The sequence below is a fragment of the Macrobrachium nipponense genome, chromosome 33 (genome assembly GCF_015104395.2).
Source record: "Macrobrachium nipponense isolate FS-2020 chromosome 33, ASM1510439v2, whole genome shotgun sequence".
Lineage (NCBI taxonomy): Eukaryota > Metazoa > Arthropoda > Malacostraca > Decapoda > Palaemonidae > Macrobrachium > Macrobrachium nipponense.
This window is the reverse complement of record NC_087219.1, coordinates 44,937,228-44,950,713: the sequence shown is the minus strand read 5'-3', so window position 1 is coordinate 44,950,713 and position 13,486 is coordinate 44,937,228. Positions and strand designations below refer to the sequence as shown.

Below are 13,486 nucleotides of genomic sequence, written 5' to 3'. Positions count from 1 at the left end.
GACGCCAAGCGCGCGCCTACGGACGTCAGTTTTCCACTTCCGCAAGCGCAAGCGGAGGCGGGAACTCTTCCTGTTCGCCGCTCTTTCTCTTTTGAGAAAGCTCGTGACTCTTCTTTACTTCCTCCGACTTCTCCAGTGTCTGAAGAGGAAATTAGTGACGCTTTCGTCGAAGTGGACGAAGAACAGCAGTTGGCTCCAGTTTCGACGGACTACAAGGTTTTGACTCGTTTGCTACAGTCAGTCTTTGCAGACACTTTCCAACCTGAAGCTCCACGTACTCCTCCCTCTCAGTTTTCGTCATCCAAAGCTACTAAGATCTCGGGCTTTGTGAGAATGAAGAAGTCGCTTTCTACGAAGCAAGCTTTTAGAAAGGTCCATGATTGGATGGAAAAGAGGAAAGCTTCAGGCAAGACTTCTTTCGCTTTACCACCTTCAAGACTCGGTGGCAAAGCTGGTATGTGGTATGAGACGGGAGAAAACGTCGGAGTTAAGCTTCCAGCCTCAGCTCAAGGAGACTTTGGTAGTATTGTAGACGCCGCCAGAAGATCTTTTCTGTCTTCCTCGAAGGTCTCTTGGACGCATAGTGAGTTAGACTTTCACCTTAAAGGCCTCTTCAGGACACTAGAGGTCTTTAATTTTCTTGACTGGTGCCTGGGAGTATTGGATGCCAGGTCCAGGAGTTCTGATTCCATCAGTCTGGGGGAGCTGTCCAGTGTATTGTCTTGCATGGACAAGGCCGTCAGGGATGGTTCTGAGGAATTGGCTGCTCATTTCAGCACGGGACTGCTTAAGAAAAGAGCACTTTTTTGCAATTTTACTGCAAAGTCGGTCTCACCAGCGCAAAAAGCGGATCTTCTTTTCGCTCCTTTCTCAGAACATCTCTTCCCCCAGTCTATGGTAAAGGACATAGCTGCCAGTCTCCAGGAGAAAGCAACCCAAGACCTTCTGGCACAGTCTTCTAGGAAGCCTACTACTTCTTCGTCTTCTGGGTCCTCTGCTTTGAAGAAATCGAAGCCCTTTCGATCCGCTTCTTCCTCGAAGCCAGCCCCTCGAGGAAGAGGCTCTTTCGGAGGCAAGACTCCCGCTCCTTCCAAGAGCAAGAAGTGAGAGGGAAGTCCTTCAGACACCGGTAGGAGCCAGGCTTCTACATTTCGCGGAAGCTTGGGAAGAGAGAGGTGCCGACGCTTGGTCTCTGGACATCGTCAAGAAGGGGTACAGAATTCCTTTCCTGATGTTACCCCCGCTGTCTTCGACACCAAAGGATTTGTCTCCGTCGTATCAGGGATAAAGCAGAAAGTGCTTCACGATCTATTAGATCAAATGATCGAGAAGCAGGCAGTGGAACAGGTCTTCGACCGGAGTTCTCCGGGGTTTTACAACCGTCTGTTCCTAGTGCCGAAGCAGTCAGGGGGGTGGCGCCCCGTTCTGGATGTCAGCAGTCTAAATCGCTTCGTTACCAAGCAGAAGTTCAAGATGGAGACACCTCAATCCGTGCTTGCAGCTTTAAGACCGGGGGATGGATGGTCTCTTTAGACCTTCAGGACGCATACTTTCACGTCCCCATCCATCCCCGATCAAGGAAATACCTGCGGTTTTGTCCTGAAAGGGAAGATTTTCCAATTCAGGGCACTCTGCTTCGGTCTCAGCACGGCGCCGATGGTGTTCACCGTTCTTATGAAGAACGTTGCGAGGTGGCTCCATCTTGCGGAAATAAGGATCTCTCTACTACCTAGACGACTGGCTTATTCGAGCCTCATCGCAAGACCGGTGTCTGAAGGACCTTCACACGACTCTGTCGTTAGCGAGGTCCCTGGACTTCTGGTGAATCTCGAAAAGTCGCATCTGACTCCTTCTCAATCCTTAGTCTATCTGGGGATTCAGATGGACTCAGTGGCTTTTCGGGCTTTTCCGTCCCAGGGGCGACAACTTCAATGCCTGGACAAAGTGTCGGCCTTTCTAGGGAAGGAAACATGCTCGGTGAGGGAATGGATGAGTCTGCTGGGGACCATTTCCTCACTGGAGAAGTTTGTTTCTCTGGGAAGGTTGCACCTCCGACCACTTCAGTTCTTCCTCTCAAGCAATTGGTCACGCAAACAGGATCTAGAAGAGGTCTTGTTTTTGACGGAAGAAGTGAAAAAGCACCTCAAATGGTGGTTGGATCCAAAGAAGCTTGCGGAAGGACTTTCGCTCAAGCTTCGGAACCCCGACCTAGTGTTGTTCTCCGACGCGTCCTCCACGGGTTGGGGAGCAACACTGGGAGGGAGAGAAGTGTCAGGCACCTGGAGAGGGGAACAGGTGTCCTGGCACATCAATCTAAAAGAACTTTCAGCGGTTTACCTTGCTCTAAGGTTCTTCGAAGAGGAAGTCTCCAACAAAGTGGTTCAGATAAACTCGGACAACACCACAGCCTTGGCATACCTCAGGAAACAGGGGGGAACTCACTCTCCTTCTCTGTTCGTCATCGCGAGGAATATCCTGATTTGGGCGAAGTCGCAAAACGTCACGATTCTGACAAGATTTGTGTCAGGCGTGGAAAACGTGCGAGCGGACCTTCTCAGTCGGCAAGGACAGCTTCTGCCGACGGAATGGACCCTTCATCAGGAAGTATGCCAGGCGCTATGGAAGCTGTGGGGACGTCCTCATGTGGACGTTTTCGCAACTTCCCGAACGAAGAGACTTCCACTGTATTGCTCCCCAGTTCTGGACCCGGGAGCAGTGGCAGTAGATGCCCTACTGTGGAATTGGGTCGGGACTAGACATTTACGCTTTTCCCCCATTCTTAAAATCCTCGGGGAAGTAATGAGGAAGTTCGCTGCATCAGAAGGAGCGAGAATGACCCTCATCGCCCCCTTCTGGCCAGCGGTCCGACTGGTTCACGGAGGTGATGTCCTTCCTAGTAGACTTTCCAAGGACTCTGCCCCTAAGGAAAGATCTACTCAGACAGCCCCACTTCGAGAGGTACCACAAAAACCTCCCCGCTCTGAGTCTGACTGCGTTCAGACTATCAAGAAGTTGGCCAGAGCGAGGGGTTTTTCAAGACCTGTGGCAACGGCGATTGCCACCGCAAGGAGGCCCTCCTCAATCGCAGTTTACCAATCAAAGTGGGCTGTCTTTAGAAGTTGGTGCAGAAGGAAGGGCATTTCCTCCACCTCAACCTCTGTGAGCCAGATAGCAGATTTCCTTCTTCACCTTAGGAAAGAAGCGAAACTAGCCGTTCCCACGATTAAAGGCTACAGAAGCGTGCTTTCTGTGGTCTTCAGACATAGAGGACTCGACTTAGCAAATGATAGAGACATTCATGATCTCATTAGATCATTTGAGACTGTGAAAGTTCTCCAACCTAAAGTACCATCGTGGAACTTAGACGTGGTACTGAAGTTTCTCATGTCGAGTCAATTTGAACCGCTCCATTTAGCCTCGCTTAGGAATCTTACTAAGAAGACCATTTTCCTAACCGCTCTGGCGACGGCGAAGAGGGTTAGCGAAATTCAGTCATAAGCAAGCATATTGGGTTCAAGGATCATAGTGCAGTTTGTTCCTTAAGTCCTACGTTCTTAGCAAAGAACGAGAACCCTTCCAACCCTTGGCCGAGGACGTTCGAGATCAAAGGGTTGTCGGAGCTAGTGGGACCTGAAGCTGAGAGAGTCCTGTGTCCTGTCAGGGCTCTCAAGTTTTATTTGCAGAGAACCAGAGCATGCAGAGGTTCTTCGGAGAACTTGTGGTGCTCTGTGAGAAAACCAGATCTTCCGATGTCGAAGAATGCACTGGCGTTCTTCTTAAGAAGTACGGTTAAGGAAGCCCATGAAAAGTGTAGTGAAAGTGACATGGAGCTTCTGAAAGTGAAAGCCCACGAGTTGAGGGCTATTGCTACTTCGGTGGCTTTTCACAAAAATATGGCAATCAAAGATATTTTGGGCGCCACTTATTGGCGAAGCAATTCGGTGTTCGCTTCACACTACCTGCGGGAGGTGAAAGCAACATACGAAAATTGTTACTCGCTCGGACCATACGTCGCTGCAGACACTGTTTTGGGGGCAGGAGGTAGCGCTCATCCTATCCTTTAATGGTTTAGGGGAGTTTTTAACTTGTGTTATGGTTGTGGGGTTGACCGCCTGCGGCGGATCTCCCTTCCATTAGCTTAGTCTATGTGGGATACTTTTGGTAGGCTACGCCAGGTGGTTTGGTTTTTACTTCGTTGCCCTCATTTGTATGGTCAATGGTCTAGTCACGTCGTGGTCTCGCCCCTGTTGACAGATCATCTGGAGTGCACCAGCTTTATAGGTCTCTACCTTGCTGGCAACTCTAGTAGCACAAGCAGACTTATGCGGCAGTAACCACGAAGTCAGCTATGCTAACAGGTAAGGAATCAAGATATCAATTATCTGCATATATATGTTTCCTAAAATCTTCTATTCTGTCTACTCCCACCACCAAAGGTGGGATTCAGCTATATATATATCTGACAGGTAAGTTTCATGAACAAAATGATATTGTAATGATACAATTAAGTTTGTTCATACTTACCTGGCAGATATATATAATCAAGTACCCACCCACCTCCCCTCAGGAGACAGTGGAAATAAAAATTATGAATAGAAAATGGAATGATTCCTGATACCCGCCTCCCAGCGGCGGGAATGGGTACTAACCACCTGACTCCCACTGCGTGTGTCGTAAGTGTTTAAATTTCTGTCGGATTCGGAAAAATACAGCTATATATATATCTGCCAGGTAAGTATGAACAAACTTAATTGTATCATTACAATATCATTTTTATGTACAAGGTTAAAAATGGCTAGGAGAGACTTTCGGATACTGCTCCGTATCCCCCTTCAGTCCCTCTGATGATAAAACAATGGAGGGAGTGTTAGCAGTGCAAGAGACTGGTCCAAGGCGGACTCTTTTAACAGTGTTTGTCAAGTAACCCCTGTTCGATTATTTCTGTTGGCGAGACGGCTGGAACAGCAAACTGGTTGTTCAGGTAATTCCAGCTTGGCAGACTCCATCGGTGCCATGACTTTCAGCTATAGCAACATCAGTCAACTTGGAAAAAAAAGAGGTGGGAGCAACATCAAGGGTCTCACAATCACCAGAAACATGAATTTTAAAATTGTCGACAAAGTGGCCAGTTATTAATGAATTTACAAAACTACCATCATCAGCGAAGGTTTTGTTCCCTTCTAACACACACCCCTTTCTTATAGCACCCCCTTCCACTAACCGACGAACACCAACATAACCACTCTTAAATATGACAGAGGCACCATTCCAATTAATGTGATGTGTAGTGAACAAATGAGAAAGAAGGGCATTATTCATTGCATGGAGCTTGTAGGCCTTACAATGTTCAGAAAGTCTTAACATTCAAACCCCGCCCACTTTCTCCAAAGTATTTTTGAGGGCAATTGTCACAAGGGGTATGGACCAGGTTTTTCCTAATATCTAATAATTGGACACTGTCGAGAACTTTTAAGATTCGTGTTTCTGGTGATTGTGAAACCCCTGATGTTGCTCCCTCCTCTATTTTATACCAGGTGACTGATGTTGCTATAGCTGAAAGTTGTGGCACCGATGGAGAGTCTGCTGAGCTGGAATTACCTGAATGACAACTTTATTCCAGCCATCTCACCAACAGAAACAATAGAACAGCAGTTACCTGACTAACACTGTCAAAAGAACCCGCCTTGGACTAGTTTCTTGCACTGTCATAACACTCCCTTCATTGTTTTACCATCAGGGAGACTGAAGAGGGATATGGAGCAATATACAAAAGTCTCTCCTAGTCATTTTAACCTTGTACAAAAAGATACATTTTAACACAACTGTTCCTTTTAATTACTAATGATGATGATAATATTACATAATAATAATACTAATCATAATGATAATAATAAAGATCTCTCTCTCTCTCTCTCTCTCTCTCTCTCTCTCTCTCTCCCCTCTCTCTCTCTCTCGTCTCTCTCATCTCTCTATCTCTCTTCTCATCTCTCTCTCTCTCTCTCTCTCTCTCTCTCTCTTCTCTCTCTCTCTAATGCCCCCAAGATAACAGAAATGCTCTACCTCTTCTAAGATTTGTTTATCTGTCACTGTAGGGTTCTTTATTTCCCCTTCTTCCCCATTTGGTTATGAATACTTTTCAGCATTGAACACATACACCATGCATATTTTTACATAACTTCTTTGGTTGGGAATTGCACCTTGAAAAAGTTACAAGTGAGGAAAGGTCTGATAGATCATAAATTTGCTGTGAGATTAGTCTTTGCTGCTCTTTGCTGCAGCACACTTCTGACAGTGGTACTACAGGGAACTGAATTGTTGATTAGTGATGGTAAATGCTGTGATTGGGAGAAGTTCTGTTCTGGAAAATGTGATGAATCAGGCATTACGACACTGCAATATTCACTGATATCAGATTGTGTTAGTGATGAGTACTAACGCAATAATAATACTGGACTGTCTTTGAGAATCAACAAGTTTTCATTATGCTGTGTATGCATTTGTTATTATGTAAATATTAGTTCTCTTTTATTTCTGACCAAATATTTACAGGTAAGGAGCCACACCACACAGCTCTACAGACCATTTTCTGCAGTTGATTGCTCTTATTGTAGATATGTAAGAAGTTTAGCTTAAGGTATCATTTCCAGACATGCCTCATTGACTTGCCTTGATGCTTACTGGTAAGGAAGGCCAAATTCAATCCATTTTAATACCTTTTTTTTATTACTGTTTGGAAATGCTGTAAAATATTCACGAAAGGCTATGTCATGGGTAATGTCTACTGAAATGATGCTTTAGCAGTACTGAACTGGATTAGTGTTACGCACCTCACTAGTAGTTTATTTAATCACTGAATATCTTTGATGCACAATATAGTTTGTCATAAGTAGAGGCAGCCTTTATTGGGGTAATTATTTCTTTGTAAGTTGTTTACAAGTACAGTAATGTATTTATCTATTTATATACAAACTATGATTACATATTTATTTTTTAAGTATTGTACAGTATATCTGTGTAAATTTATTACTATAACAAGACCTATAATCTTCTCAAGGCTGTCTCTATAAGTTGGAAAAAACCCATAAACTGTTATTCACTTATCCTTCTGAGGTCACTACAGCACTTGACTTTTACTTTTGAATGCATTTTTAATGCTGTGTCACAATATCTTATGCTCTGTAAGATTCACTTGACATTCTAGAGCTGCATGCAATTACTCAGATGGCAGCACTACCAGACTGTTTTACACCAAAGTATTCATTCAAGAGCTCAGTTTTACGAGATTTGCACCTTTTATGGTTTCATTCACATATAAATGTGTTGGCTAATGCCTTAACCAAAGACAAGAGATGACACAATGGTTTCATGTTATCCAATTACCTTATTCTTCAGGATGTATTTATTTTATACTGAACAGAAGAAATTGACATTATTTGCACTATACAAAGGCTGAATTTTTTACTTGTCAGACAGAAACTTATGTATGTACAGTGCTCTCTACATTTCTACTCAGTTCAAATTGTATTGATTCATTTAGTGCCCATAAAATTTTTTTATGAGGTTAAGTGTATTTGCCATGTGATCTTCCAGGTATGGTAGAAGCCTGTACATTGCAGTATGTTTTTAAATATTAGCTGTCACAACTGTGTCCTGGTATCTTGGAGGATTAGAGGGACATCTTTGTGACATTGTTTTGCATGAGTATGTTTACTATTTAGTATGCTAGATTCTACATTGTAGTTTCTATATAACCATATACTGTATTAGGTTACATGACATAATCACATACATTTGCTATATATCATGATTTTTTCCCTTCTTTTATAATCGCCGCAGGGACGGGTTGGATTCCGGGTGAGTCCTTTGCTGTACACAAGTGACAAAATGAGTTGTATTTTTTTTAGCTACTAATCTTCACCAGTATTCCTTTTCTGTGTCCCTCTCCCCAAATTGGCATGTTATATTGACTGTGTAAACCAGCTAGGTAAATTGTCATTGCCTTGGAAAACTGTTATCTTGATTGACAGTTTAGAAATAATGGGATATCATTGATAATTGCTACAAAAGATGAAGACCTGAGGCATTTGCTCTGTTGCTTATCTTAGAAAGGAACTTTTCTCTAAAATAGGTCGTTTGAAATCTCAAACAACATTAAGATATACAGCATTAGGAATTTGGGTTGTACATATATTCATGAATAAGGAGACTGTGGGAAAACTTCAAAGTGCATATATTACAGAAAATACTCTAGTTTTCTATTTTGAACTGACAGTTTAAAAAAAAAAATGGTGTTGATACTTGATGTCAATTAGTTCGAACATTCCTTCGTACTCTTGTGAATAGCCTCATGTCAGTAAACTTGGTCTCAGTCAGGTGAACACAGAACTGTGCATATAATCTGAGAATTAAAGATTTGTTATAAATCTCTAAAATAGAGGCAGTTGCATAAATTGTCAAAATATTTTGATCAAATTCTTTATTAATAACACTGTGTATACAATGAAATGCAGAATAATGTGGACTTAGCATGTGAGGAGAAACTATCATATTAGCAAATCTTTTAAAGTTGTATCATGGAATTCCCTAACATAAATCCTTTATTTTTATGTAGGTATAGCATGTCACTTAAATCAATAATTACATTTTTTATTACAGTGGTGTTCTGTAGTTAATGATTGACTGATAAATAACTGCATTGTCAGATTATTCTTTCTGCCCTGTGTAATATCCATTTTCAGTTAAGTATATTGTCTTGCAATTGCAATTGTAACCACAGAGTGGAGGAATTTTGTTTTGGCCATAGATTTATTTTGACTACATGAAAGCAGTTTTATTTTCTTTATTACAGAAACATTAAGCAGCATGCACCCTCCTAACCCTTCCACATTGCTTTGTTTCCAGCTTGAAGTAGTAGTTAAATTAGCTTTAAAAATGCTGAATATGGTTAGTAGTTATACAGACATTGTCAATGTACTTACCCAGTATACTTACATCTTAATCTAGTCATGCATTCTTTTGTCTCTTGTGTTCTACTTGTGTAAGAGTAAGACATCCAAGATGTGAATGTACGTAAGTATTTTTTATCCTGTTTTCATCCATCTGTGGTATTTCTTGCCAAGATAGAAGCAGATTGTTTGAATTTTTTCCTATACATGTCATTTAATTTATGTCATCAATTAAAGTCTACAAGTTCATAATGACTACTGTATCCACAACAGAAATATGACACCATCATGAATTCAGTTTGATACTCTGGCAATGTTAATACATACTGTAGTATGTAAATGTGTTCCAGTTGTCGTCAGTCATCGCTATTCAGATTTGTCAGAAAACTGATAACTTCTTGTGGTATGCTGGCTGTCTGGTTGTTTTGAGATTGTATTTTGTGGGTTTCAATTTGCAGTGAACGCTGATGGGAAATATAGTTTTACAGGAATCTTTTCAAGTCCAGTATGCAGTTCCAGAAACCAAAATCCCACATTTTACTCTCAGGTTGAGGTTCATTTTAAATGTCAAAATATTGGTAATCCACTTGTCTGTGACCCAGGTAGTGGTTTGTCTCAGAGATAAGTAACCTTTGAAAAAATAAATATGTAGTTGCACAAATGGATAATTTGTGGTGCCTGTCCCTCACGAAAATTATGTGGCTTTGAGTTATAAGCTGAAAAGCTTTTAAGAGAAGTATACCAACAATGTAGTAGATGTGTGATGAAAGTGAAGAAAATACTATTAGTATATACGGTAATACCCTGAACTTAAACGAGGTTAGATTCCAGACCCCCTTGCGCAAGGGGAAGCTTCGCATAAGTTTGGGACGGTCTCTGAAATTGCTAATATAAATGCTTACTTCTAGAGTTTGAACACTAAAAATTTCCCTAACCATAAGGCTAACTTTTAGATGAAATTTAAGTTACTGTAATTTGATTTAAAAGTTAGTTTAATACATTACCCTTAAAAAAGGAATAATTGATTGGCATAAAAATAGTTACAGTAACTACTATGTACATAGTATCCACTTTCGTACATCTTTAAAAAGTGTGAATGGGATCGCATCTTCTGAAGGTACATTAACTGTATGTGCTGTAATTATGTAACATAGTACATACAGGTTGTACTAGCACTTTTCTTGGAGTTTAAAGGTGCGTCCACACGGTCGAACAATGTCCAACGGACACACATTGTTACCATATCATAGGCGAAGCAGGATGATGTCTTAAGCGGGGAAACGATGGAAGTAGATCTGGCAACAAACTATAGTACCGGATGAGGTTGTATACCAGGGTTTTTACTCTGCTCACAAGGCAAAGACCGGCAGACAATTATTAATCGGTAACAATGTTTGTCCGTCGGACATTGTTCGACCGTGTGGACGCACTTTAAGAAAGTAGTTTTCACAGAACAACAACTCTGATGTTTAGTTCTTTTATAGTTACTAACACTGAATTACCTACTGCCTTTGTATTATTTTCAAAAATGTAAATAGCATACACAAAATCTCCGTACTGATTTTACACTTAAAAACATGAAAACCTATACTACTAATTGTATATTAGTATGTAGTACTTCAGAAATTAAATGAAGTTTCTGAAGGGATATCATCTTTGAAAAGTGCAGTAACTTTGTGAGTGGGTATCACATCTTATAAAAGTACATAGATGCACTAACTGCATATTTATGCATGTACAAAAATAAGAATAATACATTTTTAATATTTTATACAGAAAAGCTTTAAAATTTAAAAATTTGCATAATAAATTAAACAAAGACTTTTGCAGTGTTTCTGGAGGGTTCAGAAATGTTCGTGCCATTGTGGCGAACTCGTGTATGACGACTAGTTAGGTTCCGATGAAAAGTTCGCGCTATTGTGAATTCATGCAAATCGAATTGTGTAAGTTAGGGGTATTACTGTATGTATACTGTTTTGTGTATCAGTTTTGTTTTAGGGGTTTACTGATTATCAAATGATAGTTTTATGAACAATTTAGTTTTATGAGCAATTTTCTATTGTTTTCATGAAATGAATTGAGAAAATGAAATTGGTAAGCTATTTTGAAATTTGGATTGGTGTTTTTCAAGTTTTGTATTTTAGTTTTTCCATTTGTTGCATTCAATTGTACAAAGAACTGTAGTACTATTGTCCCATAACTAGTTAGGGGAAGGTCTGATTTGCATTCACTGCCTTTCACATCAAAACTTGAATGAGTGACAATATTGTGGTGGTATAATTAATAGTATGTAGTTGCTAACAGTGGTTTTGATTGATCTTTAGAGGAATGAGTACAGAGATTGAAACAGAAACCAGCATTTTAGTAGTGATTTTGTCCCCTTTGGAAGCTCGTTAAAATCTATCTGAATTAAAGTACAGGTAACATGTTATAGTACTTGATTTTGTCCCACTCTAGAGGCTGGGCAGAAAATAGTTGGCTGTTGAAGACTTATTGTACTGGCTGTTGAAGATGACTTAGTACAATATTTAATGAAGCTATAAACTAAAAAGTGAAAGTATGTACGTCATAGTCATGACTAATTAGTAGAAACCTGATGCTTCATGAGTGACTTCCTTGATCATTTGTTTTTGAATTCTTGCCTTCATAGTGCTCTGCAGGACCCAAAACCTTGTGTCATTGGTACAGGATGGAAAACTAGTTGTCGGAGACTGGGGTGCTTGTTTCCAGAAAGGGGAGCCAATCTTTGTCTAAAGATGTGATTGACCATGTTTCCACTGTGATAGCTGCCTAGTTCCTATATTGTCTAGAGACAAGTCTCCACCTAATGATGTATTCTGTAGGGGAAAAAAACTTGTTTAAAATTTTTTTCTACTTACTACAGTGGTGGGTTTTTCAGGAAAGAGATCCAAAAGGATCAGTGATTTGCAACTCCTAAAAGTTTCTTTGAATACAAGAGACCAGAAATTTCTTGGAAAGCACATCTCTCTATATTGCTGTATTTGTCCACACAATTAAGATATCTTGTATCAGTAGAATAGATGTTCACTATAGTACAGAAAAACAAAAATCCATTTAATAGGTCATGGCCACTCCTTCAAAAGCCTTCTTCGACAGTAGAGATAGGAGACTCATTCGGGTCCGTTCGTCAGTCCACCATTACTGGAGAATGTCACCAGTCTGGTAGAAGAGGCAGGGACACACAGAGCAGTGTCATCTGCGGTGACTTGATGGGCTATGTGCTGGTGAAGAACTATACTGAATCTTTTAGAACCTCCCACAAGTGTTGACTGAAAAGAAATTAGTGCTGGGCCTCCATGAGACAATCATAACACCTACTCACCCCTTTCCCCTCCATGCAAAGCTTGATGTTCTTTAAGGTGATTGCAATAGATTTAACTATTGGAATGTCGGTGCTCCATGGTGAAGTGCCGTCTTCATCTCATAGCACAACTTGGCCACCCAAGCCGCCTTTGATTTAAAATCCAGCAAACCCCCATCAAGCACCTTTTGAGAATGAAACCTCAGCATACAAACCCTGAATGGCTTTGATTTTCATCTCATCCAAATCCACCATCATAACTCTGTCCTTTGCAACATCAAACCTTTTCCCCTATGTGTGTGTCTTTGGTGTTGGAGGTCCCAGAGTAACTGGGGAAATCTCTTGGTGTGGTAGGTCTGATGGTCTGCTGGAGGGCACTATTTGAAGGCCTTGCAGTCAGAGGCAAACATTGTTGTTCTACCAAAGAGTAGAACAACAATGACACCACTTAATTCTTGGGGCACTTTCCAGAGTAATGTTGTTAGTGTGACTTCCTTTAGTGATTCCCTGAACAGCCACTATCAATACCTCCAGGGATAGAAAAACTCATGTCTCAGCTCCTGGTAGTAAGGTGCACTCTTTCCTTAGTTGATACTCTTCTTCCCTGGACGGAAAAATCGTGCGGCATAGAAATCAATGAGTTTTAATGAAATCCTTCACATGTATCCTGTGCGGCAGAGATTCACCTGATGCGTGCACTGTTACATTGTGTGGTGCTGAGTGGTCTAAAATACTGAAGAAGTCTATGAAGCTGTTCAGACAAACAGTTTTTTTCTCGTGCGGCAGTAATACACATTGCTATTTCATTTACTTTTAACTGTAATTACCTTACAGACAGGACTACAGCTTCTTCAGGAGGAATGAATGATCTCATAAGTGTGTCTTGTAGTCCAATTCCATCTTTCAACTTGCTCACAAGTTCTTCATATGAAGGAGACGACATTCAAAAAAGATGAAAGAACTTTTCCGCATTACCTTTCAGGTCTCAGTATAATGCATATAATGCTCCTTGAAGTATCCTGGAGCTGCTTATTGCATAGGTCCACTATTTACACTTTTCTTTTTTTTATCACCCTGCTCATTAAGTACACATAAGTTAGTCTGTTTGGAGGATCTGGCTCCAAGAAAGAGGAATGTCTTGACTGCAATTTCAATATCTCATGGTAAGGAGGAGGATGAATTTCACAAGACCACATCACAATAAAAGAGCAAGTAAGTG

The 13,486-nt window shown here is 40.9% G+C and overlaps 1 protein-coding gene across 3 annotated transcripts in view; it reads left to right on the top strand.

Moving 5' to 3' along the window:
- The window catches only part of LOC135203139 (amyloid-beta-like protein), a 71,167-nt gene that overhangs the window by 10,132 nt on the left and 47,549 nt on the right, over window positions 1-13,486 (top strand). For 2 of the 3 annotated variants that reach the window (XM_064232807.1, XM_064232806.1), the window contains exon 2: window positions 7,837-7,854. The exons of the other annotated variant lie outside the window; for it this stretch is intronic. In XM_064232807.1, coding sequence (XP_064088877.1) covers window positions 7,837-7,854 — 18 coding nt within the window. The remainder of the gene's footprint in view (window positions 1-7,836; window positions 7,855-13,486) is intronic. 3 annotated transcript variants of the gene reach the window in all.